The following is a 27,652-nucleotide window of genomic DNA, read 5'->3' as shown; positions in this document are numbered from 1 at the left end:
TTATTTCTAAATACACCAGTTAGCCTAAAAAATTCAGAATGGTCCTGAAGACTGTCAACATGGGAATCTTAAGTTCTTATATTTGTTACTCACCTTAGTAATATCTTAGACAGATATATAAAAAATGCTGAACATGAGGACAGATGAAGTTAATAGACTTATTCTATCACTTTCCCATAAATCTATTTCATGACCTATGTAGTAACCCTCTGTTTTATTAATGAACTTCAAACTTTCCTATTTACTTTTTTTCCACATTTTCCTTAGTGCAGAGACTTCTCTGTTTAAAAGATCTCCAAAGAACTTGCAAATGGATTTTTTTTTTAAGTACTGGGTAGTAAAGTAGCCCTAATTTTCTATTTTGAGACCAAGAAACTGCATTTTACTCTTGTTAGCCTAATAAGCACTTTAATTCAAATAGTATGTATTAATATTTTATATTGCTGTATTAATTATTTAGATCAATGCTCTCAGAAATTTACATTTTAAACTAAGTATTGTGTTATTGGATAAGCAAATCCATGTTCCCTAATGTGCTCTACTTTTTCCCTGCCCTTCTTTCTACTTGTTACTTTTAGGTGAATAATGCTACAGCACGAGTAATGACCAATAAGAAGATGGTCACACCATATGCAAATGGTAAGAAATTACAAATCATCTTTAGAAAAATGTCATTTATTCCCATGTAAATATATGAACTTTTTATAAACTTGTAAGAATTTCTCTTTATTTCAGTCTTAAAACAGTTTGTTTAATTTACATTGAATTAGTCTCTTTACCTAAGAGAATATTTTATCTTTAAAAATTAATTTTTCCTTTAGAATTAAGCTAAGTTTTTTAGTTATTAAGGTGTTAGGTTCTAAGTAAGGTTTATCTTCAACACAGTACAAACATGCCATTTAAGGTTGCCTGTTAACCCAGATGAGATCCCGCTTGAGCACCCTCTTTTCTCATTGCTGTAGTTCTTTGTAATATGTTAGATTTGTCCATAATATTCCTGGATGCCCATCAACTCTCACTTTTACTACTGATTCCTACTCCTCCAAGCATGGAAGGAATAAATTGGGAGAATAAGTATGTTTTAATCACTTTTATAATTCTGGACCCCTTGCTGTCCTTAGAAGGCCTAGAGGTAACGACCTTGGGTGTATGGATATGTATGTATAATTTTCTATTCGATGATTACATATTATCTTGTTAAATTTTAAAAATGTTTCTTATTGAGAAGGAGATTTTCTATGAATAATTTGCCTTAACAAAAACAGAACTTTTATATCAGTTTCAAATTTAATCTAGACTCATGTTCTGTAAATGAGATGGAGTATAATTTTAAGCTGTAGTCCAACAGTAGTTTTGCAGACTGTATTCTACAGAACCAGCTTGGGAAAGAAAAAAGAAGAAACCAGTTGAGTTGGGTCCTGAGATCTCTGGTTCCACTTTAGCCTGAGCAACTCCTCATTCACTGTTGTGTATTTTAGAGGTCTGCATAAGATTTTTATCTATAATAAAAGGAGGAGTTTCTGCTGCTTTTTAAATAAGTTTGAAACCACTGTGCTAGCATATGGCTGTATGTGCTGTAATGTCTTAAGTAGAAATACATTAGTATTGAGTCCATCTCATAAAGCCTTTAATATTTAGCCCAGCTTTTCACATAGGTGATACAAATTTGTCAGCATAATTTGCATTTTCCCCACCCATTTTATCACTGTTGTAATCATGTGATACCACTGCTTCCCACTTTGCCTCTTGTTGTCTTATTTTCATTGCTATTACAAAAACAAATTTCCGCAATGTCAGTAAAAACCTGATGTAAACAAAATAGAAAGGAGAGGCAAAGAATGGCAAACTCCTTTAGATCCAAGGAAAATGATGTGACAGAAAGAACCTCTGACTAGAATTCAGAAGACAGAAATTCTACTCTAAATTTAACTCTTCAGGCCGGGCGTGGTGGCTCACGCCTGTAATCCTAGCACTCTGGGAGGCCGAGGTGGGCGGATCTTTGAGCTCAGGAGTTCGAGACCAGCCTGAGCAAGAGCGAGACCCCATCTCTACTAAAAATAGAAAGAAATTATATGGACAGCTAAAAATATATATAGAAAAAATTAGCCGGGCGTGGTGGTGCATGCCTGTAATCCCAGCTACTCGGGAGGCTGAGACAGGAGGATCGCTTGAGCTCAGGAGTTTGAGGTTGCTGTGAGCTAGGCTGACGCCACGGCACTCACTCTAGCCTGGGCAACAGAGTGAGACTCTGTCTCAAAAAAAAAAATAATAATAAAAAAAATAAATTTAACTCTTCATTTTACTCTGTGACAGTGGACCAGTTTCTTAACCTGTCTTGTTCTATTTTCATGTCTATAAATTGGAGAACACAGAATTTTAGCACTAGAAGGTTCTTTATAAATCATCAAAGGTCAATCCTCTTAGCTTATTATTTAGGAAATGAAGCCCAGAGAAGTACAGTACTTACCCAAAGCTGCAGATGTGGTGCCTGTCTTACCTTCCTCTTTGGGTTTTATGAAGGTCAAATGACATCTGTGAAAATACATTGTAAATTCTACAAAACCAAACATACTCAAAGTATTGCAAAGAACATATCAAGGTGCATCCATTGTTTGGATTTAAAGGGAGTGCTCAGGAAGTAGTGCCATTGGTAGGTAAGAAAAAGGTCGTTCATTTAAAAAATATTATTCTAAATTAATATTCAAGCCTAATATTCAAGAAACCTGCTGTTGCTGTGTTAAGAGTCCTAAAAAGAGTATGTTGGGTGCCTTCTGGTGAATTCTTAGCATTTTCATTTATGTTGGTTGGAATCACTTAATTTTTGCAGAAACATGATACATTATTTGTGCAATTTGCAGACATTTGACATTGCAGAATGTTTATGCTCTTACAACTCAAGTAGGATTTGAACCAAGATTTTGCCAAAATTTTATGTAGAATGATGAAGAGACATCACCATCACAAGCACATAAAATGATGAATGAGAGATTGGAGTGAATCCCCAGAATAAATGGGATTTTCTCTTGAATAAAATGTCTTCACTTATGGCCATTTAAATCTAGTAATTTCAATAGAATTGGCCTTTTCTTCTTTCCATTCATATATTTATACAGTAACTGTGACAAAATGCTAGGAACTTGAGATTATATAAAAGGAATCAACAAAAGAGCCAGTCTTTCAGAATAACAATAGGGTATGTTTGCTTATTATGTAATAAATTTAATAAATACTGGTTAAAGTTTTCATATGGAATTCTCATTCACTGTCAATGAGTAGTAATATACTTTTCTTTTTTAAAAAAATACTTGTCATATTCCCATAAATATAAAAAAGGCAAAGAAGAAATAAATTTAACATTAAGCAGTGTTGTTTGGAAACTCTTAAATTAATGAATGCTTAAGCCAATGTTCTATAGGCGTCTAGTGTCCATTAGCTTAAAAGTTTGATTAACTTAAATGTGTTCATTACAAATTGAAACCTCAGAAGACATGCATTGAAGTTGGGAAGATACTTTGAATTTTATTATTGCATGTCTTTTCTTTTTTTATTCGGTGAACCCCAATGAAATCTCAATGGTAAATCCCGATGAAAGGGGATTTTAGTTTACCCAGAATACCAGTGTGGTATAATTGAATATGGAGTCAAAGATCCAGGCCACATAAAAATTCAGTCAAAAGATACCTTTATTAAAACAACTAGAGGAGGCTGGGCATGGTGGCTCATGCCTGCAATCCTAGCACTTAGGGAGGCCGAGGTGAGAGGATTACTTGAGGCCAGGAGTTTGAGACCAGCCTGAGCAACATGGTAACACCCTATCTCTACAAAAAATAGAAAAATTAGCTGAACATAGTGGCATGTGCTGTAGTCCCAGCTATCGGGGAGGCTGAGGCAGGAGGATCACTTGAGCCCAGGAGTTTGAGGTTGCAGTGAGCTGTGATGATGCCACTGCACTCTAGCCTGGGTGACAGAGTGAGACCTTATCTCAGGAAAAAAAACAAAGCCAACTAGAGTAGTAAACAGGGTTAAGATGATATATAAGAAAATATATCACAGTGTGGTACAGAATGACATATATTCTGCCTTCTTTCCTTTTTTTAAATTAAGAATAGATCATCTGGGGTAGTTCTGTGAGAGCACTAAACCAAACCCCAGGATTTATTTATATTTCTTTTTTCTCCCATCATTCCCTCTCTTTCTCCCTCCTTCCCAATTTCTTTCTCTTTCTCTCTCTCCCCCAACCCCTACCTCGCTACTCCTGCCCGCCCTATCCCCCAGCCCCTTGTTATCCCTTTACTGTGCTAATCCTGCTTAAAGACAATGCTATTATTATCCTCTCATATAAACCCCAAACTGGCATTCTAAAGAGAAGTTGATAATAAGCAAAAATAGACTCAGAGATGTCTGAAGCCAGCTTGACATGCATTGATCACTCCTTTTCTTCACGTAGTCTTAAATGCTCACTGTTCTTTTTTTCCATTTCAGGTTGGAAATTAAGCCCAGTAGTTGGAGCTGTATATGGTCCTGAGTTATATGCAGGTAGTATTTAAGTTAATGTTTCCATTGGTGCTAACTGTAACAGCATCTGTTGTTTTTCAATTTGCTATTCCTTTGTAATCGTTTTGCATTTTTAAATTTTTTTGAAATGCAATCAGCATCCAGCTTTCAAGCAGATGTGTCCCTAGGCAATGATGCGGCAGTACCCCTATCTGGAAGAGGGGGTATCAACACTTACATTCCTCTAATCAGTAAGTAGCCTATGTTGGCCTGGCATGGATTTTGATATTGTGAGTGAGCAGTGATGTGCTAGGGGTTTTTTCCCCCAGTATAATATGCAACTGAAAAGGAAACATTCTCAAGAGGAATAGTAAATACTATCTCAATGCCCTGTCCTGCTTAAACTGTGCTAGAATTTTCTTGACCATGTATTAAGATTGCCATAAAACAAAAATAGTTGGAAAAGGTAGAGGGGGTAAGAACGTATAAAGAATATTTTAGTCTGTACTTGATAATAAAGAGAACAAAAAAAGCAACTATGTGTTAAGTATATTATACACATCCTCCGCAGGTCAGCCTTAGGCCCTCCAGGAGAGTATCGCTTAAAAACACTTCCAGTATTATTGATTATTTTCGGCTCTGTTGATGTCTCTAAAGTCATTTTGACCTGAGCCATTTTACTCCAGCAAGAGGTATAAACAGGATTCGGTGGACATGGAACCAATGTCTCTTTGTGTTTTCTAGAGGATGGCACACTTAAAATAGGCCCTTGGGAAATGCCTGCCTCTTTAAAGGGTACAAGACAATAGGGGGAGGAGTGGTTTCCCTCTCGCCTTCATTTCTGGATTAAAACATTTTAGATAAAGGAATGAAATTGACTAATGAAACATCTAAAGACTATTGTATGCCTTGGAGGTAGGCATCATGTAAAAATACAAAAAGAGTATTCTTTTGAGGAATATTATATACAGATAATAACATTTAGAAACAAAGTTAATAATTGGCCCATTAAAGAGTTTATGTCAGTCTGATTTTAACTGCTTATAGTAATTAAAAGTCTGTCTCTCCGGCCGGGCGCGGTGGCTCACGCCTGTAATCCTAGCACTCTGGGAGGCCGAGGCGGGTGGATTGCTCAAGGTCAGGAGTTCGAGACCAGCCTGAGCGAGACCCCGTCTCTACTAAAAATAGAAAGACATTATATGGACACCTAAAAATCTATATAGAAAAAATTAGCCGGGCATAGTGGCGCATGCCTGTAGTCCCAGCTACTCGGGAGGCTGAGGCAGTAGGATCGCTTAAGCCCAGGAGTTTGAGGTTGCTGTGAGCTAAGCTGACGCCACGGCACTCACTCTAGCCTGGGCAACAAAGTGAGACTCTGTCTCAACAAAAAAAAAAAAAAAGTCTGTCTCTTACTATGGCAGTAGTCCTCAGAGCCTCTTGACCTCTCTATCACCAGCTTGCATTGTGATGCCAAAACTGGGAAGCAGCCAAGAAAACTCACTGCAGATTTGTGAGGCATGGAATAATTTGCTTTTGCATGTTAGGTCTCTGTTTCCATTTCTTTCCCAGTCAGAGACCCAGGGTAGGAGATTTACTGAATATTATGTGCGCCACCTTTTCACAAAAGATGTGTACCTATCTTTTCATCTTTTCTGTAATTGGTTCACAGCAAATTGTGCCTATATACCTGCTATTGAATGCAAGTTGAAATTTCTGTCATATTTTGGGTCTCCCTTTAGTTCCTGGCTTCCCTTACCCAACTGCAGCCACCACGGCGGCCGCTTTCAGAGGAGCCCATCTGAGGGGCAGAGGGCGGACAGTATATGGTGCAGTCCGAGCAGTACCTCCAACAGCCATCCCCGCCTATCCAGGGTAAGCATTAGATTCCAAAATCAATATGTTTCTAAAATGAGCAATTGGACAAAAAAGAATACCATGGCCCTCTCATAACTTCTCGGACGTTGCCGTGCCACATTGTAGACATTCAACAAATATTTGCAAATTAACAGATTAGATGGCAAGAACCAAAATATACCATCATCAGAATGTAACCAAATATCAATTCATTATATAGACCTTCATTTTGGCCACCTTAAGCCCTCATGGTAATGGCTTAAGACAGTAGCCAGAACTGCCTTGTGTTTACTAGCAGTGTGTTGGCATGGAGTTCACTCAGCAGCGCACGAATATGGATTAACATTACTGCAGAGAACCAAAAGAGGAGCTCGAGATTGTAGTACAAGACTGCATCTGCTGTGTTCACCCCCTTATCGCCACCCCGTGTTGGGGCCAAGGCTGTCACATGTGCCCTCCCCTTTGGTTTCACTGCCTGGGTGGTGAGCAGCAGAGCTAGTTACCCACAATGGATTTGCTTTCTTTGTAGGAAATGGATTAAAAGAGGTTAATTCTAAGATGAGCCAAGTCCAATTGAATCAAGGGAGAAAGGGAGAAGTAGGAGGAATTAAACTGCAGTTGGCTTCTGAATGATGGTAAAACAACTAATGCAGCTGAGCATCCTTCACCCTTTGATTTTTGTATGGAGGGTGTCTCATGCAGTGGAATGATTCCATAGCAACAAATAAATCCTTTGTTATTGAATGGGAGAGAAGGAGTGAAGATGGCAGGTTTTGTTTTTAGTTGTTTCTCAGTGTCAGCCTACAATGTATATTTTTATAAAGAGTGGACTTTTATAAGTCAGTCATACCAAGGACTTTCGCTCTTCAAAGATGTGACATTTCTCTTCCTCATCTTTTCTCTGCCTATGACAGGTTTTTTTCTGTATTCTTACTGAGGGATAAATAGTGGCAGAGAAGCCTGTTTATTGGCTGCTAGTTAGTTAAAATGTAAAGGGAAAGAGCTTCCTTTGTATGTCCTTTTCTGACAACAAAATTGGCTTAGCCTTGAGGTGTACTAATTTAGCATTCATTCATTCGTAGACCAAATGGACATACCATTAGGAGTTCTCCATTCCACAGAATTAAAGCATTTTTATTAGACAAGGCAAGTATGCATGTTGAAGTGGGCAGGCTCCAAAAGACACTGCAAGGGAACTGCTTCAGAAATTAACTTTTGTTTGCAGTTTATAGATGTTTAAATCCCATGCATTCCATCATCTCCATCTTCTACCATTACTTTTAATTTTATCCTTTTTTCTCACAACTTGACCTTTGACCTTCAACCTCTGACATCTCTTTTTAAAGAAGTAAATATGCAGTAGTGTTTCTTCAAAAAATATTCAAATGAAATATAAAAACGAACTTTTTGGAAGTTCTACACACTAGGAAAATTATTCCTGAAGTATCTTCCATTTCAGCCCGAGAGAGTTTACTGTCATGTTTGCAAAGAGAGACTGCTCACCAGGAACATGGGACTTCTTTTTGTAACATTCCTAAGTTACTTTATAAAGTGGTTAAATGCATTCCTATTCAGTGTAGGTCATTTCAGTATATTGGCCAAACTTGAGAATCCATTCTCTACCAAGTCTATGTCAGGTATATATTTGCGCAAAAATATTTTACCTTTATGTCTAATCACATCAATTTCTGTGCATTACATTGAACACTAATTTCCCATGTTTTCCTTTTTATTAACTAAACCACCTATTTACATGGAAGATGGCAAGGAATAAGTCCAGTATTTTATGGGGAATGGCCTAGAATTGCTTTTTAGCTTAGTAAACTTAAACTAATTTCATCATTAATCATTGTGTTCTAGCTTCCTTGTGGCATTTGATACAAGGAATATTGGAATTCTTCCAGAATTTAAATGAGTATTCTCAATAAGTGATTCAATTTAGGGTAAAATATATTCATGTTTTTAATGCCAGCACTCTTTTCTATAGGAAGAATATTTTTAAATCTTTGCCTATATCCCCTTACTAAAATCTTTGAAGGTTAATTACTACTTGACCTGTGTTTTCCAGTTTATCAGCCTTCTCATTATGAACAAGTCTCTTTTTTAACAAAATACAATTGAGAGTTAGATTACTTTCCAATATCAGACTTTAACTGCAATTGGAAGCTATGCAAATGATAGGGCTTAGTTAAATGAACATCAAAGATGAGTTTGATTTGCCTGTTGTATAATACAAAGGCATAGCATATTTGAGGCACTACAGAGTATGACCATACTATCCTGTAAATACAACAAAATGTCATTGGAAATAGAATTAAGAAACTTTTCAGCTACCTATAAGAAACAGGTTATTTCATATCCAAGTTGAAAATATGATTTGATGACTTTACTTGCCAGCCTGTTTATTGTAACAGAGAAGGTATTAGTGAAAATTTCCAGCTTGTTTAGTTGAAGAAACAATAAATAAACAGATCATCTAAATTAAAATAGCCAAATCTTCACTTAACAAGTATGAAAAAGAAAGTTTTGTCTTGTATCTCCACTATTCCATGTCTTTTGGTCCCAAAGTAATGTTTTGGAGAAAGTCTATATGTACAAAAATACCTCAAAAGTTGAAAATCTGTATTTTAAGAGTAATAGTATAGTGTCACTCAGTATTTAAAAAAAAAAAGTCATGCATTGTATGTTTGTTACAAATTCATTATCTAAATAGGAAAATAAATTTTTCTATTCCTAACCAGCTACCTTCTCAGTTTAATTCTTCTAAATAAGACAGGATGATCCTTGATCATGCCCAGAATTTCAGTTGTCAATTGTATTTTTCAGAATTTCATGAATACTCTTATGGTCAAAAAAGAACACTTAAAATCTTCCAGTTACTCCTTCCCACTCTGGATTATATTGTTACTATCTGGGATCCCCACTGCACCTTTCAATTCTTGGACCTTGGACCAATCACCTTAACCTTTAGCTCATTATCTCTGCTTGTGAAAGCAATGCATTGTGGGTATTTTTGGTTGTGTTTTTTTTTTTTTAATTACATTTCTCTGTTTACTTTGGTCAGAATTGATTGACTTGTTTTTCTGAGGTGTTGCATTGGTTCTTAAAATGCTGAATAATAATACTTTGCATGCTTGTGTGATCAGCCAAATCTTATCGCATGTCTAATGTGCAGGGTAAAAAGCAGGTGATGTATGGATATCAGAAAAAAATTTATATATTACCACAAAACTGAAAACAAAATATTAAACATAATTTTGAAACACACTTTGCATACAAGTCCTGCCCTAATGGAATTTGTTGGGTTTATTTTTTTCATATTAAATCCCTCTCCACCCTGATCCCCTTTGTAAGCTCTTTAAAGAAAAACTTACTCCTAGGGCAAGCTTATTTTTAAAAATACTCCATATCCAAAAAGTTGGTGTTTCCAGTCCAGCAGATTTTAGATAGCTGTAATAGGCTCTTCTGGGAGTGCTTTTTATTGTGTTAATGTTACTTTAATTACCAGATACCTGTGTGGCGCATTCCAGTTTTGCACACCTTTCCTTCTCCGCGCATGTCCTGGAGCTGTATAACTTGTGTGTGCACTTTCACATTTTTCTCACTGACTTGCTGTGGCCCCAAGCCCAGGTTTTGTATTCATACATCACCTGCCTATGTAGAGCGCATGTGCATGCTGCCGTCCTCAATAACCGGAATGTGTTTCTGTTCTTTTGTTTTTTTTGTTTTTGTTTTTGTGTGGATTTTCTGCAGTGTGGTTTACCAGGACGGATTTTACGGTGCTGACCTCTATGTAAGTACACACACCGGGGCCTTCTCGACCCCATCCCCTGACAAGCCAGCCTTTTTTTTCTGTTTCTTTGGTTTGTTTTGTTTTGGTTTTTTTTTAATATAATTTATTTAATTTTTATTTTCTTTTTCCTTGTGGATATATATATATATATTTATATATTTAAGAATGCAAGCATGCTTCTCTGCCACTGCGCTTGCCCCTGGGTGCAAAAACTAAGCCTTTGGGTTTCCTGATCATTGCTAGGGTCAGTCTACTGGACATATTCTTTTCCCTTCCCTATACCCAGAGATGTTCTGTGGATCACTAATTTATTTGCGAGATGATCAGCAGGTTTAAAGTCTTTTATTACTGTCGTGTCATTTGCATACATAAATAACAGGACTAGCTTAGCCTTAAACCAGCTCTTTCCCTTTTCTGCTTTTCTTCTCATTTCATATCCCTCTTTAGATCATTAGAGCTTTGATTTATGTAGATGGCAGTAAGCCTTCTGAACTGTGTGTTTTCCTATTTTACATACTTTGAGAGACTATTATCTTATGGAAGTGAAATAAGGAACTGATGCCAGTGAAGAGTGTGTAATAATGAAAGGATGCCAAATATTCGGTACTTAAGACCTTTATCAAAAGGTCCACAACCTTCTTAAGAGCCTGCAGGGGGAAATGAGTGGCATAATTAGAAGCCTAGGCTCTTCTGCCAGTCATTTGACTGTCGTACAAGATTTGTTGATTCTACTAGCCGTGCTAACATGTACTCCATTATTTAAACTGTTTAGCTATAGCTAAAGTTCCGCAATTGGTTTGTCACATATTGTTTAAAATATGGACAAAGTGATCTAACTGACACAGGGTAGAAGTTTTTGAGTTTTGAAGTCTTTTATTAGGACCTTTCCAAATGGTCTTTTTCTGAACGCACGCTTTGTCTTATCACTCAAGTCATTAAGAGACAATTTTTTTTTTTTTTTTTTTTTTTTTTTTTTTTTTGAGACAGAGTCTCACTCTGTTGCCCAGGCTAGAGTGAGTGCCGTGGCGTTAGCCTAGCTCACAGCAACCTCAAACTCCTGAGCTCAAGCGATCCTCCTGTCTCAGCCTCCCGAGTAGCTGGGACTACAGGCATGCACCACCATGCCCGGCTAATTTTTTCTATATATATATTTTTAGCTGTCCATATAATTTCTTTCTATTTTTAGTAGAGATGGGGTCTCGCTCTTGCTCAGGCTGGTCTCGAACTCCTGAGCTCAAACGATCCGCCCACCTCGGCCTCCCAGAGTGCTAGGATTACAGGCGTGAGCCACCGCGCCCGGCCAAGAGACAATTTTATAAGAAAAACTTGTCAGCATGAAGTGATTCTGTAGGAATAGGTTAAAATTGTCTAGAAGTGCTTTCTCCACCCTTACCTCCCAGAATCAATAAGGGGACCTTTTTAGTGAACTATTTCTATTTCCACAGTCTACTAGACTAGCAATCTAAAAATGTTAATACACTTGCAGAATGCACTCAGAGGCTTCGTGTAAGTAGAGATAGGATAATTATAATCCTCCAAGGTATAGGTGATTCACCTCTACTACTTAGAGTAGGCCTTTAAAGTATGCCTTAATTTAGCCATGATTTGGTCCAACTTTCTAACTTACAGATACGTTTCTTAGAAAGATTGTGACTTACCTAGAATTACATAAATTACTCACGTAGCCAAGCATAATAAAACCCAACAAATTCTTATTTCATTACCTTTCTTTGTACTTCAATTAAAATCCACCTCTTTCCTTAAAATGTTTTCAAGAAGTAATGAAAGGTATCTTTTTTCTCAGGTTCACAGTGAAACTTGAGGACTGGGGAAATCTATCCTACTTTTATTCCAAATTACACATTTTTTTAATGTACATGTCTACAAATGATGTTAGCATGTACATTGTCCCATGTACATTAATATCCATATTCTCATGAAGCTCATCTTTGTTATTTAAGTTGTTTTCTTGAAATTGGTCTATTAGAGCAAGTTTTTCCTTTGGAATCATTTTTTAAATCAAGTTTTTTTCCTGTATTATCTTCCTTATGTGGGGAATTTTTTAAAGTACAGCTGACTTCTATCGTATTAAGATTTGCCTGCTTCCACCTTGTTACGTCAACCAACCAAATATTTGCTTATGGTTCTCTTATTTCCTTACTTTATAAGATTTTATTGAGAGAGATAATTTTTCTGTACCTTTCAAGAAAATACTCTTATTTTTGTATCTGTTGACTGGATTACCTTATCAAGCTAAACATAAGTAATTCAGTGATTTTGCCAAATTTTTTTTTTTTTTTTTGACCACTGGCCCCTTGTTCATGAAAGTAATTACTAGTAATGTTATTATCTTTCTTAGTTCCTATCTTAAAGCAGGGTTACTTAGAAAAAAAAGTTGCTAGTGATGAAATAATACCCACGCCCACAAATGAAAAGGAACAATACGTTGTAGGGTAACTGTTACATTAGGCCTAATATAACTACAGCTTGAAAACACAGTATTCTGTATTCCACATGTGAGGAAGCAAAGGATGCTTTTTAAAAACATACACGAACAAAAAAAGACCTATTGTTTTGCCTTGAGTTTGTTTCACTTTTCTTTGTATATTTTTCTATTTGTGGAAATCTATCAATGTACATTTAGTTCTTGTTTCCTCTGAAACACATAATAGAACTAGAAAGAATGGAGGGTTTTTCTAGGATAAATAGTGCACTGAATCAGAGCTTGAAGAGAAGACATGAGGGAAAAGATTTTAAGTTTCTGGTTTTGCTTAATTTATATTAATTAGGCTATTAATTGTAGAGGGTTTTTGTAATCCCTTTCCCTGTTCTGTTCTTAGATAGTGATCCCTGCTAGCCATTTTCTTTCTTTCTGTTTCTTTTATGGCACATTCCTCTCTGGAAAACTGATTAGCAGTTGTGTCCCTAGTTTGCAGAAACCTTCCATGATAGGATTTGGGAGTGTGGCAGGTAGATTGTGTCCACCCCTCCTTTCTTTTTTTTGACCAGTAGAAAAGGCATAGTTCACCCTAATTCACTTTTTAAATGGGATAACAAACTGCTCCTAATTCTCATCCTATGAAAAGCATGCTTGCATCCAAAGGAAAGAAAAGGCTGGTGGGCCCCTTAGTGGGCTTTTTGTATGATTGTTTTCCTTCTACAGCTGTGTTTTTTGAACTGCTCTTCCTGTGTTCTGTTATAGAATAGTCTTACAGGAACCAATCATTAGCGCTAAAATACCTCAGGTAGGAGTGCCAGTGTGACCTGCCAATCAATCAGATTGTGGATTGCAGTGAAAAAATTGAATTATACTAACCATTCCAGCTCCACGTTAGAGATGGGAACAGAGGCTTTTTTGGACAATCAAGACTTGTGAGCGTGTGATCTAAGCCCTGCTACCTCAGCAGTGCACACAGTCACGTTCCATACATAGTAGCACTTCCTCCAAAATTAAGTGCTCCTGTCCCCTTGCCACATATCCGTGCCAGGCATCTTATATGCACTTCCCATCACTGTCACCCCTTTTAATTTGCCAGTCACATTTACCCAAGGTATTTAAACTGGTTTTTTATATTGGAGATCTCAGCAGTTGGGGACATTTCTTACTACTATGAAAGAACTAAGAAAAGAGAGGAAGTAGAACTCCGTCCACACAGGATTCCTGAATCCTACATTGGGCCCTATAGTGAAATCCTGGTAGTAATTGTGCTGTGCTGCTACATAAGTTTGAATTTGCCTTTAAAATCTAGACGTATTGGGACCCAAAAATTGAGGCGGGCATTTCCCTTGCCCTCTTTTCCTTTCACCTGAGAAGATCAGTGAGTTCATTTGGATAATAACATGCTATTATTAGAAGATTTGCTGATAGCTGGATGCTAGGAGAAAGAAAATAGTTAATAGCTTTTCACAATCCAGTTAGTTTATTTATGTAATTACTCAGTGAGATTTTGGAAATGAACTATTATGAGGCAGATGTGGAATAGTAAATTGTTAGAAAGGTTTGATTCATTGAAGATCATCTCTCATCTGTCATAGAAGTAATAAGTGGAAGATATCGAGTTGATCATTGCAGTTTCTTCCCTTAACTCTAATTTTAAGTAATAAGAAAATTTAAATACTTAAAAAATTTTATAACTACTTTTCAAAGTAGATCTCTCAATCAAAAGCAGTAACAGTAACCATTACTGTTAGTTTTTATATTCAGGTCTGCATTATTCATATTTAATCAAAGATGCTGGCTGTATTGCCACATAAGAACTCTATAATGTCTCCTAGAGCAGCGGTTCTCTTTAGGGGTGGGAAGGTGGGGAGGGGAAAGAGGGAGTTAGAATCATCTAGGGACAAATAAAGTGATTCCCATAGGCCCAGCATTGAACCCACGCTAGTTGGAATAGATCTCTGCTCTGCAGTAGTGATTTTAAGTATTGCACCTGCCATTCCCTCCCCTCCCCCACTCACTTTGCTCTATTGATCAATACACTACATGTAGGTAACAAGCTTTCATTTTGTCTGCTGGTCTTGAAATACACTTTCCTCCTCAGTGTCACATAATGTCATTGTCTTCCAGGTAGAAAGAAGGTGTCTTGACATCACATGCTCACCAAAGTCCTGTTCTAATGTAAACCTAAAAGAAAAATATAATAAAATTAAAGGCTAGGTTAAAATCAAGACAAGGCAAAAGTCTCCCAGTGTGAGATTAACCTAATAGACAGATAAAGGTCAGATATAGGAAGGGTGATCTTTAGAACCCTTCCATTTTGTTCTAGTTTAAAACACAGCTATGGAACTGCGGAAGAATCATGTGATCAGCGTGGCAACATTATAAAGTTAATTAGATGATAAAATTGATTCATTGCAGAGTAGACAATCCCTAGGAGGTGACATTGAGCCATAGGAAACTGAGACTTTAACGACTGCAGAAGACATTACAGAAAAGGATCTTAAAGGCAACTTTTCAAAGGTAGTTTCCTTTGAAAAAGCTGGAAGTTGAAGACAGATATGTTATGGATATGTGAAAACATAAAATTCCTAAACACTAGGAAACGTTTTAGAAGAACTCTGTGAATCAGAATATATGGCTGTGGATGGGGTGAACATATACCTGAGTGCTAGGGGTCAGGACCGAATTATGTTGCCAGGGTCAGGCAGGTTGAATAGGTGAATGATGGAGCCCTGGGCTGCCCCAGCTGGGGACACTAGAAGTCATTCAGAATTAACTGCAAAGGAATAAGGAAGTAATTCTTTTTAAAGGGGTATGTGTGTATTTGAATCAAGCTTAGCCATGCCAAATGTATCCAGCTATCAGAGTTCCAAAAAGCTGTCCGTGTGTGCCCTCCTACATTAGGGTGTGCTGTGGCCATGCTAATCCCCATTTTTTGTTTTATTTCAAATCACACACAGATAGAATCTGCAAACTGCTTCAGATCAAACAGGTCTGATTGTGTGTAAATACATATGTCCTTTTTAATTTTTATTATTAATGGTTGCTTCAGTTTTGCATCAGTGCATGGTTAAAAGCAATACACATCAGCTATTTCATGACTTCATATCTCCAAATGAATTATTTCTCCTCTTTTTTTTTTTTTGTTTGTTTGTTTGTGCAGTCAGCTGAAGAAATGTTAACATCTCACTCTAAATCTCTCAGTGGAGTCTCTGTTCCCTTCTCTGATATAACAGATGGGTTACTGCTTGTTATAATTATTAACATTGTGGTGTGGGCCAGGGCTAGGGTGGGCAAGATTTACTATTTCTTTGGGCTGGGGAGGGGCCAGTCGTTAGGGTATGGAATGTTAACTCAAGTGGTGACTGACTGTTTCCGTAATACCAGGTTGTTGTGGCTGCACGCTCTAGTAATTGAGGCTGTGTACTTCACCGAGCTTGTGGTAGAGCCTAGGGCGAACCGCTGTCCCAAGAGAATGCTGGGATAGATAGAGTTAGCCAATACGAGTCTGAACGTGGTGATTTTGCTGGTTGTTTTAGCTCCAGATGTTGGCATGCTTAGTTTTTAATGTGATTAATAAATGTGGCGCCATATCCCCGCCCCACGCCTGAACCCTGTCTCTTTTACCTCCTTCCCACCCTTGTTCTTTTTGAAAAACTTAAGAAACAGTAATGAAAACCTTGGTGTTTCAAACTGCACTTTGTTCTCATGTTTTATAAAACCCTTCAAGATTTGCTAGAAGGAATGAAAGTTGAGAAAACAGCTTCTCAGCCTAGAAATTTTATGTACTCCAAAATCCAGAATAGATATTAATATATCTGAATTTTCTTTGTCTTATATTTTGTTAAATAACTAAGTTAAGCAGTAGCAGAATACTTTGGAGTAAGAATATATCTAAGAGGAATAAATCCATGATATATGATTTAATTTTTCTACTTCTGGGGTAGTCATGGGTGAATTACCAAATTCGTAGGGTATTAGTTATCCATCCTAAACATATTCCTCTTTTAAAGGGCCTCTCTGTAACACCATTATCCCAAGGTAATTAGGAGAGTAGTCATGTTGAAATATCATGTTTAAAAAAACACTATTAATGTGGTTTTTCTTAGTGCTGATATTCTTCTCAAGCCTTTTGTTGTCAATATAATATTCGAATTCTTGAATTTGAATAACAGATAACTTCATCAAGTTCAAACTCCAAAGTCAGAGTTTTCTTACAAAAGAAGGAAACTATTGCTGATAGATTCTTTCCATCTCCTTCTGGATTGGAAGAAAGATTCTTTCCCATAGTCTGATGCATTTTGAGTTGTTTTGGTTAGCAATAATATTACTCCTAAACCACTGAAGTTCTGATGGCTTCCTGCAGGCCTAGGAAAGTGAGGGGAAATGGTTCTGTCAGTAACCTTGCTTAGAATTTCTTTTTTCCAGAATTAGTGAAATACAGTATAAAACCATGATTTGATAGAATATTCAGAGAAATTGAAACCCCAGTATCCCCACTCAGACTTCCTGAAAGTCAGGTCCAAAACCTGTCCTCAGATGAGTACTTTTGAGCCTCAGAATCTCTTGACGAGAATTTATATCTCTGCCATATGTCACAGGACTTGTTTTTAAATTTTTACTTAGGTAAACATGAAGAGAGCTTTACCTGCTTTTATTTCCTTAATTTTTAAATTTTTAAATATTATTTTGACATCTGGAGGAATGCTAAAGAAACAAACCACACTTTACACTAGCAAACTTTAATTTTAAACTAATGGAACAATATCTAGTTATGATGAAAAATTGTGCCTTTAGGGTTCATTTAAGGCTTAAAATTCCAGCTGTAATTAACTTTTGCCTTGTTTAGCAAATGCTTTAACTACTTCATTTCCTCTTTAGAAGCTTTAAAAAAGAAGTAAGGGAAAGAAATACTTCAGCTAGTTAAATACATGTTGTTGCAGGGATAAGCTCTACTAGGATCAGTCTGGCCTGCCCATTCTCATGGATCTGGCTAGAGTTCCAAGTAACTGTGTTCATCACAAACAGCCTGGAGGGTGCTTCCTGCCTTGTCCCTGTCCATTACCGTTTCATTGCCGGTGCTGGGTAATATTAATTAGGATCTTCTTATTTATATGAACATCTGTAGAAGAACTTGCAATTGAAAAGGAAATGTTTACTTTTCTAAGTTACTCACTTGAAGAACAAAGAAGGAATAGTGCCTAACCACACCAAAAGCCAATCAGGGATTTTTTTTTTTTAATGTACATTTGAAGCTACTTTTGATGACTTCAAGCAGCATAAACTTAAAGAACAAAAGTAAGTTTTCCCTCACAGTGCTTTTTCTTTAGTTAGAGAAAGCATAAGTTATCTCAGAAGCAAAATGCTATAGAAGCTCGTAAGAAATTATAGGTATTTCTAAAATAAGATTTAAGAAAAATAAAACAAGCAAGCTAGAAGCTGCCATATAAGTAGAACTAAGGTCCCGTTAGAAAGTACTTGTTTTTAATCCTCAGAAATGATACAGAAGTAAATTCAAAGTTTCTTTTGTAGATTTAGCAAAAATTGACTATTTGAAGGAATAGAAAGTAGAAAGCACAGAGCAGAAAGTTTCAGATATCCATGAGAAATGAACATATTTAATCTACAGAAATAAAATGTTTGTGCTATTGTTCAGTACTGAAATGGTGTTCAGATAGACCGATTGAACAGTTATTTTGATAGTGAAAGGGCAAGAATAAAAATTCACATCTGAATTAAGTCTAGGTAAAGTAGATGAATTCTAAACGTTAAAGAAAAAGAAGAAAAAGTAGGACTTGCCACTTTTTAAAATAGCCTGTGTGGCATTTGTTGTTGCCATTGTCTTTGAAAGACTTTCTGAAAGGGTACATATGGTTCTCCCTGATAGTGAAAATCCTTTGTGTATTTGGTTCATCAAAACAGAGGTGAAATAGGAGGATGTGGTGGTTTGCAGCTCTTTAGGACTGAGAGAATATGTGAACCACTGGAAGAAAAGCTCCAGAGCCTGCTATGAGATTAGCATGTAGGAATCTCAAAACCTTTCAAGGAAAGAAAATAAATGCTGTTAAATGCTGGAGATGGGGCTCCCAATCTGTTTGAATCTAGCCAAAGAATCTTCGGAAATTTGTAATCTGATTTTTCGGGTCTGAAATGTAGATTGGAGTTGGCAGACTTATTATTACCAAGTGGTAAATATTTTTGCTCTGTAGTCCAGAAAGTCTCTGTCACAAGTACTTTGAAAACCAGGTGGCAAGCTGCATTGGCTCATAGGCCAAAGTTTGCTGACCCCAGAATCATATTGTTTTTTCCTTCTAAATATTCCTTCTAAATTTGCCACAGAGCAGATGTGCTCTGTGGGATGGAGCAGAACTCTATAGCTGACCTTTCTGTTACATACGCAGTCTCTTAGTAATGAATCAATCCAAGTACACATCAGAGGATCAGAAGTTAACAAATATAAACTTAATAGGTTCTGTAATTTATGTTTCTTATCAGAGTTCTCTTAGCTTCCTGTGAATATTTTCCCTGTTGAAAGTTCCAACAAAGACTGTTAAAGTAAGACAGATCCAAAAGCATAATTTTGTTTCTTATATTTAACAGGTATTACCAGTATAGTTTATTTTTAATATTATCACAAATTAGAAAGCAAATCCCTGCATTGGGTAGAGCTTAATTTTCTATTAAAGGAATAATAACATGTAAACTGATGCAGTTTGAAACATTTTCTTCCCATGTGTGTGTCTGTGTTTGTGTCTGTCCCTGTGTCCACATGTGAGTGTATGTCTGTGTGTGGGTGGGTGCGTGTTTATCTGTCCACCCCGGGGGAGAGGTATCTGTAAAGTCAGTTCTCTTCTCTCCTGTAGGGTGGATATGCAGCCTACAGATATGCACAGCCTGCTACTGCAACCGCAGCCACCGCTGCTGCAGCCGCTGCAGCCGCTTACAGCGACGGGTATGTAGAGAAGGCAAGAAGTGAGCTTTGGGAGGCCGTGAGCACTGTCCCATCCCAAAACATCACCCTTCTCCCTCCCTTTGCCATTGCCACACAGCGCTTAGCACGTTGGGCCCCCTGCCAACCTGGGTTTTCCGTAGACCTTTGTGGCCTCCATCACGCGCAAGCACAAGGCACTAACTCTGTCCCCTGCTCCCTCTCTTGTTTCTGTCTCTTCTTTGGCTTTGCCTACAGTCTCCCTCTTCTTCATCTTTAGTTCCCTTCTTTTCCATTTTTTAGAATTACTTCAGAATTTTTCAGAGTTACTGAATTTAGGAGTAGAAATAGAAAAGTTTTTTCTGTTCTGCCAGTTTCCTGATATAACAGTCCAAGACCAAGTGACTCATAAGTCTTTAGCACAGTAAACCCTTGAATTTTTTTAAGTCACACTCTTTCCTTTATTCTCTCTGATTGCGTTTCTTCTTTTCAGTTACGGCAGGGTGTACACAGCTGACCCCTACCATGCCCTTGCCCCTGCCGCTAGCTATGGAGTTGGCGCTGTGGTAAGTGTACACACCTTTTTTTCTGGAACCGTTTTACTCTTTCTAAATGTTACCCACAGACTACAAAAATCTAGGGAGGTGTAGTAAATTTAACCCTTTGTCTGTTGCCAAAGTATTAAAGCCACAAAGGTTTAGCTGGAAATTTCATATCACCCTCTTTTTCTGTGTGTTACCATGTTAGCCACATGGCCTAGTTAAGGGCGACAGAAAGGAATGAATAGTGACAATCTGCCCTGAGTAATAGCATCATTTGGAAGAGAAATAAGGGAACAGATTGATGTTTTATATTGGTTCACATGTTGAGTTACATACCTGTGGCATAGTTCTAGTGACAGGTATTAGCAAAGACTTGTGAACATATGACTTTTCAAAAAACTTATTTTATATAAGTTTCAAGTACAAATACCAAAGGATGTCTCTGCTATTCCTAAGCCTTCTGGTAGATAGTACTAGAAGTCACCAAGTGAACGCTTTATGGGGATATTTTATTGGTAACAGTTGTGGCAAAATATGGCATTTTCATGAAAGTATAGAAGAAGTCCATAGAGTTCATCTAGAATAATCTCCCCTAACCAAAATCCTCACTGCACTGTTCTTGTGTTGGCTTGGGTGCCTCCAGTTCCAGTGACTGGGACTCGTTGACTACAGCAAAGACAGGCCATTCCATGATGACACTTCCTAATGCCAGGCATTCTCTCCAAGCCAGAATGCAACTGGGCAACTTCCTCTGAACATCAGCAAAGTTGTTTGAGAGGGAGACAGAATGAAATATAAAATTTAAGGCCGAAAGGAATATAAGAAAGTCAGTCATTTCTCACACTAAATTTCTACTGATGAAGATTTGTGAAAGGAAGTCATAGGGTCCTGAAGAAAAGTATGTTTAGAATTGAGGTAGAGACCTACAATAGAAGGACAATGGTGGAAATCCCTAAGGTTTTATTTAGTGCCAAAATAATATAAATCCTGTATCCATTCCAAAAAATGACCCAAGAAACATACATTCCTGGGGAACTGAAAATTGAAAGAAATAAGCCCTTAGATAAGTCATTTGATAAAGATAAAACAAAGGAATAATGCCTAGTTAAAATCCCAGCTGTGTAAATTTGAATATGTCAAGAAACAACGTAGTTGGTGTATTTTATAGATGATAAAGGAAATAGACTTTATTAAAGATTGACTCAGGTATAAATATAGCACCATCTCAGTCATGGGCTGCGACCACACATGCCAAAGATAGTGGTCAGAAGTAACATGTGTCCGCTGATGGGTAATATGTGAGAAGGGGAAATCGGTGATCTGTTTTTGGTCAGGATTGTAAGGATGTATCAAGATAATCAAAGACCTGTGATTTCAAAAATCAAACTATTTGCAGAACTAATTTTAAACTGTATTAAGTTTCCCTTCTGTGCTAATTCATGTAAATAATGAAATAAACCATCATCAGACTCTGCCTGAGAACATCAGGTCCACAGTAAATTTGTTGGGCTCTGGTTTGAGCAATTTAGAGACAGAAGTTGGTTTCCTGACCTCACTGCATAAGGCAACATCTGATCAGTTGCTTTTGGGCTTTAAAGGAAGCTGTTTATTCAAATCCCCCTTCTCAGGACATTTTTCTTTATTTTTAATGTTTGTCTCATCAACCTTTTAATTATTTTTATGTCTTTAATTACTGCAGGCGAGTTTATACCGAGGTGGCTACAGCCGATTTGCCCCCTACTGAAGTGACGTGAGACCCCTGCAAGTGGGACAGCCCCCCAGTTCATGAGGCCTGGCTATTGCAATATTTACTAGTAGAGGAACTCTATAGCAAGATGAAGAGGAAAAACAAACAAACAAACAAAAAAACACAAAAAAAGAGAGAATACTTTTTTATACCTCACTATGTTCTTTGAATATGTATTTTTCCTTTAAATTTCTGCCTTTAATTCTTTTGTTCCAAAGATTGTGCATTTTTTTCTTTTTTTTTTTCTTTTTTTTAACTGTGGTAAAAAAAAAAAAAAAATGCATTTCCATGTCTGTATGTCCGTGCTTAGCTTATTCTATCACAGAAGAGGCAGTTAAGGAGGAAGGAGAGACATTAGGAGCTGATAAGTGCATCTGATCAGAAATCAGCAGACAGAATTACCAAAGTGTATCTGGTGCTGAATTGCTGGGGGTAAGCAGAAGTGGAAGAGATCTTCCTGCAGCAGAATATTCTTCTAGTCTTCTGAGTTTCTGGTCTTTGGCAGGCAATTCTGATTGGCTGTGGCTGGAATCCACATGCTGATAGGTAGGAATTTGTGCTTGTAAAGCAGGAGAATTAAAAAGACATTTTCCTCTCTTCTTCCCTCCTGTATTCTCCATTCTTTTTACAATCATCTTACATGCACAGCCTGAGACAGTTGGCATAGTTTTTGGAATTATAGTATTGATATTTCCAAACATGCTCTCAGACTGTGGATAATAAACACCTCATTAGGAAACCGATCTCAGAATGAACTCTGGAGTATGAAAAAGATCATTTCTTTTCTTTAATCCTAGCATTCCTGCTGGGCTTCTTCCCCTTTAATTGAACCTCAGCTTAGCTCATCTATTCTTTTATTAACACCCTGCTCCCATGTCCTCAGGATTCAGGAATTTAGGACCCAGGGACAGAAGAATAAGCCAGTGGCCAGATTTTCGCCCCAGGTATCTGGACACAGCTTGAGAATTAGAAGTACAGATTGCTGACAGCCATTAAAGAGAGTAAGGAAAAGAAAAGGAATATTAGAAGATCTGATATTCCTTATCTTTTTCTTTCATCAGAAAGTACAAACAAAGTATAAAAAATATAATAAAGAATCCGGTGGGGAAAGATAAATCACCAGGCCCTAGGTCAGCTGTCCCTGGAAGTTTTGGTGATCAGGACATGTAAGGGCAGGCAGAGGCACTTTGTACTCGCTCCAAAGCCATAGGAATTTTCATCTTCCAGAGCCTTTATGAGTCACTTCTCTGTCCACAGTCTTGAGCCCTCGTGGCCATTCCACCCAGCTTCTTGTTATCCTCCAGAGACACCCAGCTGAGCACCTGGACCACTTGGTATACATTAACACTACAGGACATAAACTACGGAGCCCCTGAGGTTGCTCCCCTCCCATATTGGAAGGAGGGTCTGAAATGGCAAGGATCTTAATAATACATTGCCAGAAAGAGTCGTGCAGTGGCCACAGCAGTGAGTCACTGCTATCGCTATCTGGCTTTAATTTTATATGTTATCAAAGTAGGGGAGAAAGTATCTCTCTTCTAGCTATTAGATATAACTGATAAAAGCAAGTGTCCTACAGCATTTCCAAAATGAAGGCATTAGGATATAGGAAAGCACGGTCTTTTTGGCTCCCTGGTCTGTTCACATTGGTACTAGGGTGACCTTTCACCCAAGGGATAGCTGCTAAAGGGAGTAATTCAGAGACATGGAGCTTCTGGTTTGTTATGGCTTTGTTTTTGGTTTGTTTTTTTAACTCCTGCCTCCACACATGTTCTTGACTGGTAACTGATTCATGTCCCTGAATTAAAATGACTGACATATGACAGCATCAAGCATTCTTTGTAAGCAGAGTGATATATCTTGGGAGGGCACTGGCCTGTCGTATATAATACATATCTTCTCCCCCTTTAGAATCCTTTCCCCTAATAACTGGGGGAGAGGCTGTGCCTGAAACTAGGGGAGACGTCAAGGAAGCTAGAGGCCTCGATGCAATTATTATTAATTCTGGGGAGGAATACGTAGAATAAGGGGACACAAAACTGCCCAGTCCACTGGCCATTTTTAAGGGCCCCCCCAAGCCAAAGTTTGTTTTGTTGCTGTTAAGACAATTTTCCTTGTATGTATATAAATATTTTAGTTAGAGGAAGGGGGAGTGGGATGTGGGACTTTCACAGTTCTGGGGAATGGGGGCAGGGAGGATTTTGCTTTTGCTTTTGTTTTGAGGGATAACTTTCACTGAACTAAAGAAACTGAAAGGAGTTTGGGGTCCTGATCAAATAGGGGCCATTCTGAGAAAATAGCAAGTCATGTGCTCAGTGGAGACAAGGCCAAATTCTAAATGGTTGTATCCATAGCAGGGGAGGAGAATAGGGGAATGAGTTTAAGAATTTTTCTCTTCTTTTTTCCTAGAAAAAGATAAGGATGATGGGAAAGGTAGAGAAGGCAGCTCCCGCAGCCCTTTTAAAAGAGGCAGAAGCTTGAGCTTGAGGTACCTTTTGTGCATTTCAGTTCAGCTGGTTCTGGCTGAGGCATCTGAAGGCAAGCTCTGTTTCTCAGTGGGTTTCTGCCGCATTCCCAGGGATGGTTCTTAACAACCGCTTCCTCCAGCGCCCTTTTCTAAGAAAGACTAAATGGAGTTCTGCTTTTTATGAACGAGTCTTTGGTTTTCAGTGTCAGCACTGAGAATTGGGGCTCTCATAAGCATCTAGATTTCACAGTATCAACCTCCCCATCAGCTTTTGAACTTTGAGACTCCATACAATCAAATTCATCAGAGGCAGGTTCCTCAAAGCAGCAATGCTTGTATATTCCTGATTCTGGTTCTTATCAGATTAAGATGCAGAGTCAGAGGAGTCTGGCATTTTGTGAGTTCGTTAGAGTATGCTGATTGATAGTTCCAAAAACCTTACTGATGCTGAATCACAGTCCATGAATGACGTTTTTTCAGCTTTACGGTAGTTTCTGATCTGGACTTTATATACTGAGCATCTTAACTGTTAGAAGCTGGGCTCCTTTAGAGAGACCTCTAGTGAAGACCTTTATCTCAATATCCCTCTTTCAGCCCAGAGAGCTGCCCTTAGGTCTTCTCCAGAATTCCTTGTGTTACTTAGTTTGACTCCCACTAATTCAGATTAGCCATTGTGATTCATCATTTTTAAGGCTCAGGTTTAACAAAACCTACTATCACCGTCATCCTCCAACAGCCACAGTCTGAATTGAGCCAACAGATTTTTTTCCTTGAAAAAGAAGGGGTCTGGGGCTCAACTCTTACTTTAAGGGGAGCTAGTGGAGATCTAGTCAACAGAAATCAGTGATAGCAGCTTTTCCTCAAATGCGAGACTCCTCAGGGGCTGAACTGCTCTTAGTTTAGGATATGCTTTACTAGAGATACAGCAGATAAGTCGGTTAATCACTACCATCCTATAACTGGTCATGTAGCTTCCAGACACAAGGGAGGTGTCAAATAGGGATGAAAGCAACCCCAAGGATATGCACAAAGGGCATGATAAACCCGCCTTCCCTCTGGTAGGAGATCAAGGCCGACCAAGGGACAGTCTGGAAAGTGGCTTAGACACTTAAGGAGGGTAAAGGGGAAGCTGTTGGATGGACCTTCCCCTTTCACCCAGTCCAGCAGCTCTGCTGCTTGCAACTATCTAGCACAGTAACATTTGCAGAATTGCAGATTTTTCCCCCAGATACTAGGAGGAAAGGGACTTTGGGGGGTGGGGAAGGGGTCGTGGTGTTTTAAAAGCATAAGTTACCTGTTTGCACTGTTTTTAAGATAGGAAAAAAATAGTGGGCAAGGTGAGCATCAGACGTAAATTTGTGTGTTTTTATTTTGTCATGCTCTTGAAAATGTTCGACCATTTGTAGTATACACAGTGAAACTTGATTCTCTGTTGCATAAAACACTATTTTTTTTTTTTTTTTTTTTTTTTTGGAAATGTTACTGTCCAAAAGCCTCTTCCCTCCCTTTCCTTTTCCTATATACTTCCTTCATTCTTGCTTTACTGATCAACCAGGCAATAGCCATCCAAGAGCTAGAGCATGAAACAGGGCCCTTTCCAAGTAGGCTCTGGGTGTCCTAAGCCAGCGTGTGCCCTCTGGTTTAGTGAGTGCAGTAGAGTCCCTGGCACCTTTCTCTGAAAGTAAGGCGTACAGACTGCAGCGAGTTATCAAATTCCTCCATCAGATGCACTAGGAATGAGGAGCCGAGGGATGGGATGGAGGGGATTCCTGAAGTATTGCAGTTGGCTGTAGTAGCTGAGTTCTTATCCATGTTACCGAAACTGTAGCCAGTTACAGTTTACTCAGGAAACGGTAGATCAATTCAGCCATGGTAGTGCTGGTTGGCAGGGATTGGTAACTGAGAGAACTGCTCCTCAGCCAAAATGCAGACCTTGCCTTCAAGGAGACCACCAGCGTGGGGCTTGGTCCTCTGTGTCTGGTGGCTGTGTACATGCCGGTGACGTGAGGGCTCCACTCGCCCTGGCGAGCAAAAAAGGGAACAGCGATTCTCTTTTCTCTCCCCACCCCCTGCCCCTGTTACCAACACCAGTTTCCCAGGGGGTACATGAGTTTTTGAATTTTTAAAAAACATGTTTTTGGTTTGGTTTTTCCGGGGACTAAGTGCTTTAAGCAATGTCTATACCCCAACAAGACTCCCAGCTTAGTCATTTTCTTGTATTTTTCTGTTCACAGTATTTTTGTGTGTGTGTGCTTGTTTTGGCAGCTCATTTTGGCTGTTTTATATATCGAGTGATGAATTGATCCTCTTTTTTCCCTAAGGGATATGAATTTTTTTTTTCTTGTGTTATAATTCTGCTTGTGAATAGCTGGAGCAACCTGGGGCTGACACACGTAAGCTAGGGCTGCAAAGCGAGAAGAGAGCCAGTGGAGTTTACTTGTCCCCGACAGGCTGACCTACCTGAGTCTCTGAGCTTTCAGTCCAAATCTTTGCAAGGCTCAAAATGCCACAAAACCTCTCCTCTCCTCTTCTCCCCACTCCCCGTGGCAGGGACTGGGCCACCCCTACATGCAACATGCAGTTTCTCTGGCCCCTCCCCTTGCCGTGGCAAAACAGGTACCTTTGGGGCATGGGGGCATCACATGGGATGCTCGTGTAACTGACCACCTAGCCTTCTCCTTCCCCTCCTGTCCTCCCAGAATCACTTCCTAGGACACCCGAGCTGCTTGCCCAGGGTCCTGTTTCCCTGCTAACTCCAGAGAAGCATCCCAGGGCTTTGTGACAGTCTCTATTCCCTTCCCTTCTCGTTAAGAATCATATTGTATAGTAGCTTTCAGACCATACAGTATTCATTGGGTTACTCCTATTATTATCAAGTAGCTGGAATTGTGAAGGTCGGAGTAGTTAGATCTTTAGCTTTTATTCCTTATTTTTTTGTATTACTCTCCATGTGTATAAATTATTGATCATGTTGCTGGCTTTTATAAACTCTAAGCGAAGGAGGAGCACTGCCTCAGCCTTTGCAAATGGTAATGAAGCACTGTTTTTAAATAAAAGAGAGAAACACCATTCTTTGGCCTATGTGTATCGATCCTCATTCCCTATTGCCTCCGCCTGAGGCTCCAAAGAACAGCCTGGATTTGACTTCTTAAGATGAGAAGAAAGGAAGAAGGAGAACCATGGATTCCTAAGGTGAGGCAAAGGAGGCCGACAGCTGGCCTGAGTCAGCTGCTCTGCGGCTTCTCCGGCTGCTGAGCTCCAGTCTGTGCAAAAGCTGTTTTTGTGCTACTTTTTCTGAAATCTCCCTTCAGCTTCACGTTTTCACTGTTCCTCCTCCCCTGGCTCAGCTGCTGCCCTCACCACATCTCGGACACTGTCCTTGCCAGG

The 27,652-nt window shown here is 38.6% G+C and overlaps 1 protein-coding gene across 8 annotated transcripts in view; it reads left to right on the top strand.

Annotated features, from left to right (window-relative positions):
* Positions 1 to 27,011, top strand: part of RBFOX2 (RNA binding fox-1 homolog 2) — a 274,549-nt gene extending 247,538 nt beyond the window's left edge. For 6 of the 8 annotated variants that reach the window (XM_069490849.1, XM_069490851.1, XM_069490847.1 and 3 more), the window contains 8 exons: positions 579 to 639; positions 4,483 to 4,536; positions 4,653 to 4,745; positions 6,234 to 6,366; positions 10,102 to 10,141; positions 19,445 to 19,533; positions 20,003 to 20,075; positions 21,751 to 27,011. In XM_069490849.1, coding sequence (XP_069346950.1) covers positions 579 to 639; positions 4,483 to 4,536; positions 4,653 to 4,745; positions 6,234 to 6,366; positions 10,102 to 10,141; positions 19,445 to 19,533; positions 20,003 to 20,075; positions 21,751 to 21,795 — 588 coding nt within the window. In that variant the 3' untranslated portion in view covers positions 21,796 to 27,011. Of the gene's footprint in view, positions 1 to 578; positions 640 to 4,482; positions 4,537 to 4,652; positions 4,746 to 6,233; positions 6,367 to 10,101; positions 10,142 to 15,541; positions 15,574 to 19,444; positions 19,534 to 20,002; positions 20,076 to 21,750 lie in introns of all 8 variants that reach the window. The other 2 variants (XM_069490845.1, XM_069490850.1) reach the window with 2 other exon arrangements.
* The last annotated feature ends 641 nt before the right edge of the window (positions 27,012 to 27,652 follow it).

Source organism: Eulemur rufifrons, chromosome 16 (assembly GCF_041146395.1).
Source record: "Eulemur rufifrons isolate Redbay chromosome 16, OSU_ERuf_1, whole genome shotgun sequence".
Lineage (NCBI taxonomy): Eukaryota > Metazoa > Chordata > Mammalia > Primates > Lemuridae > Eulemur > Eulemur rufifrons.
Note: the sequence above shows the minus strand (reverse complement) of the source record. Positions and strands in the feature narration are given on the sequence as shown.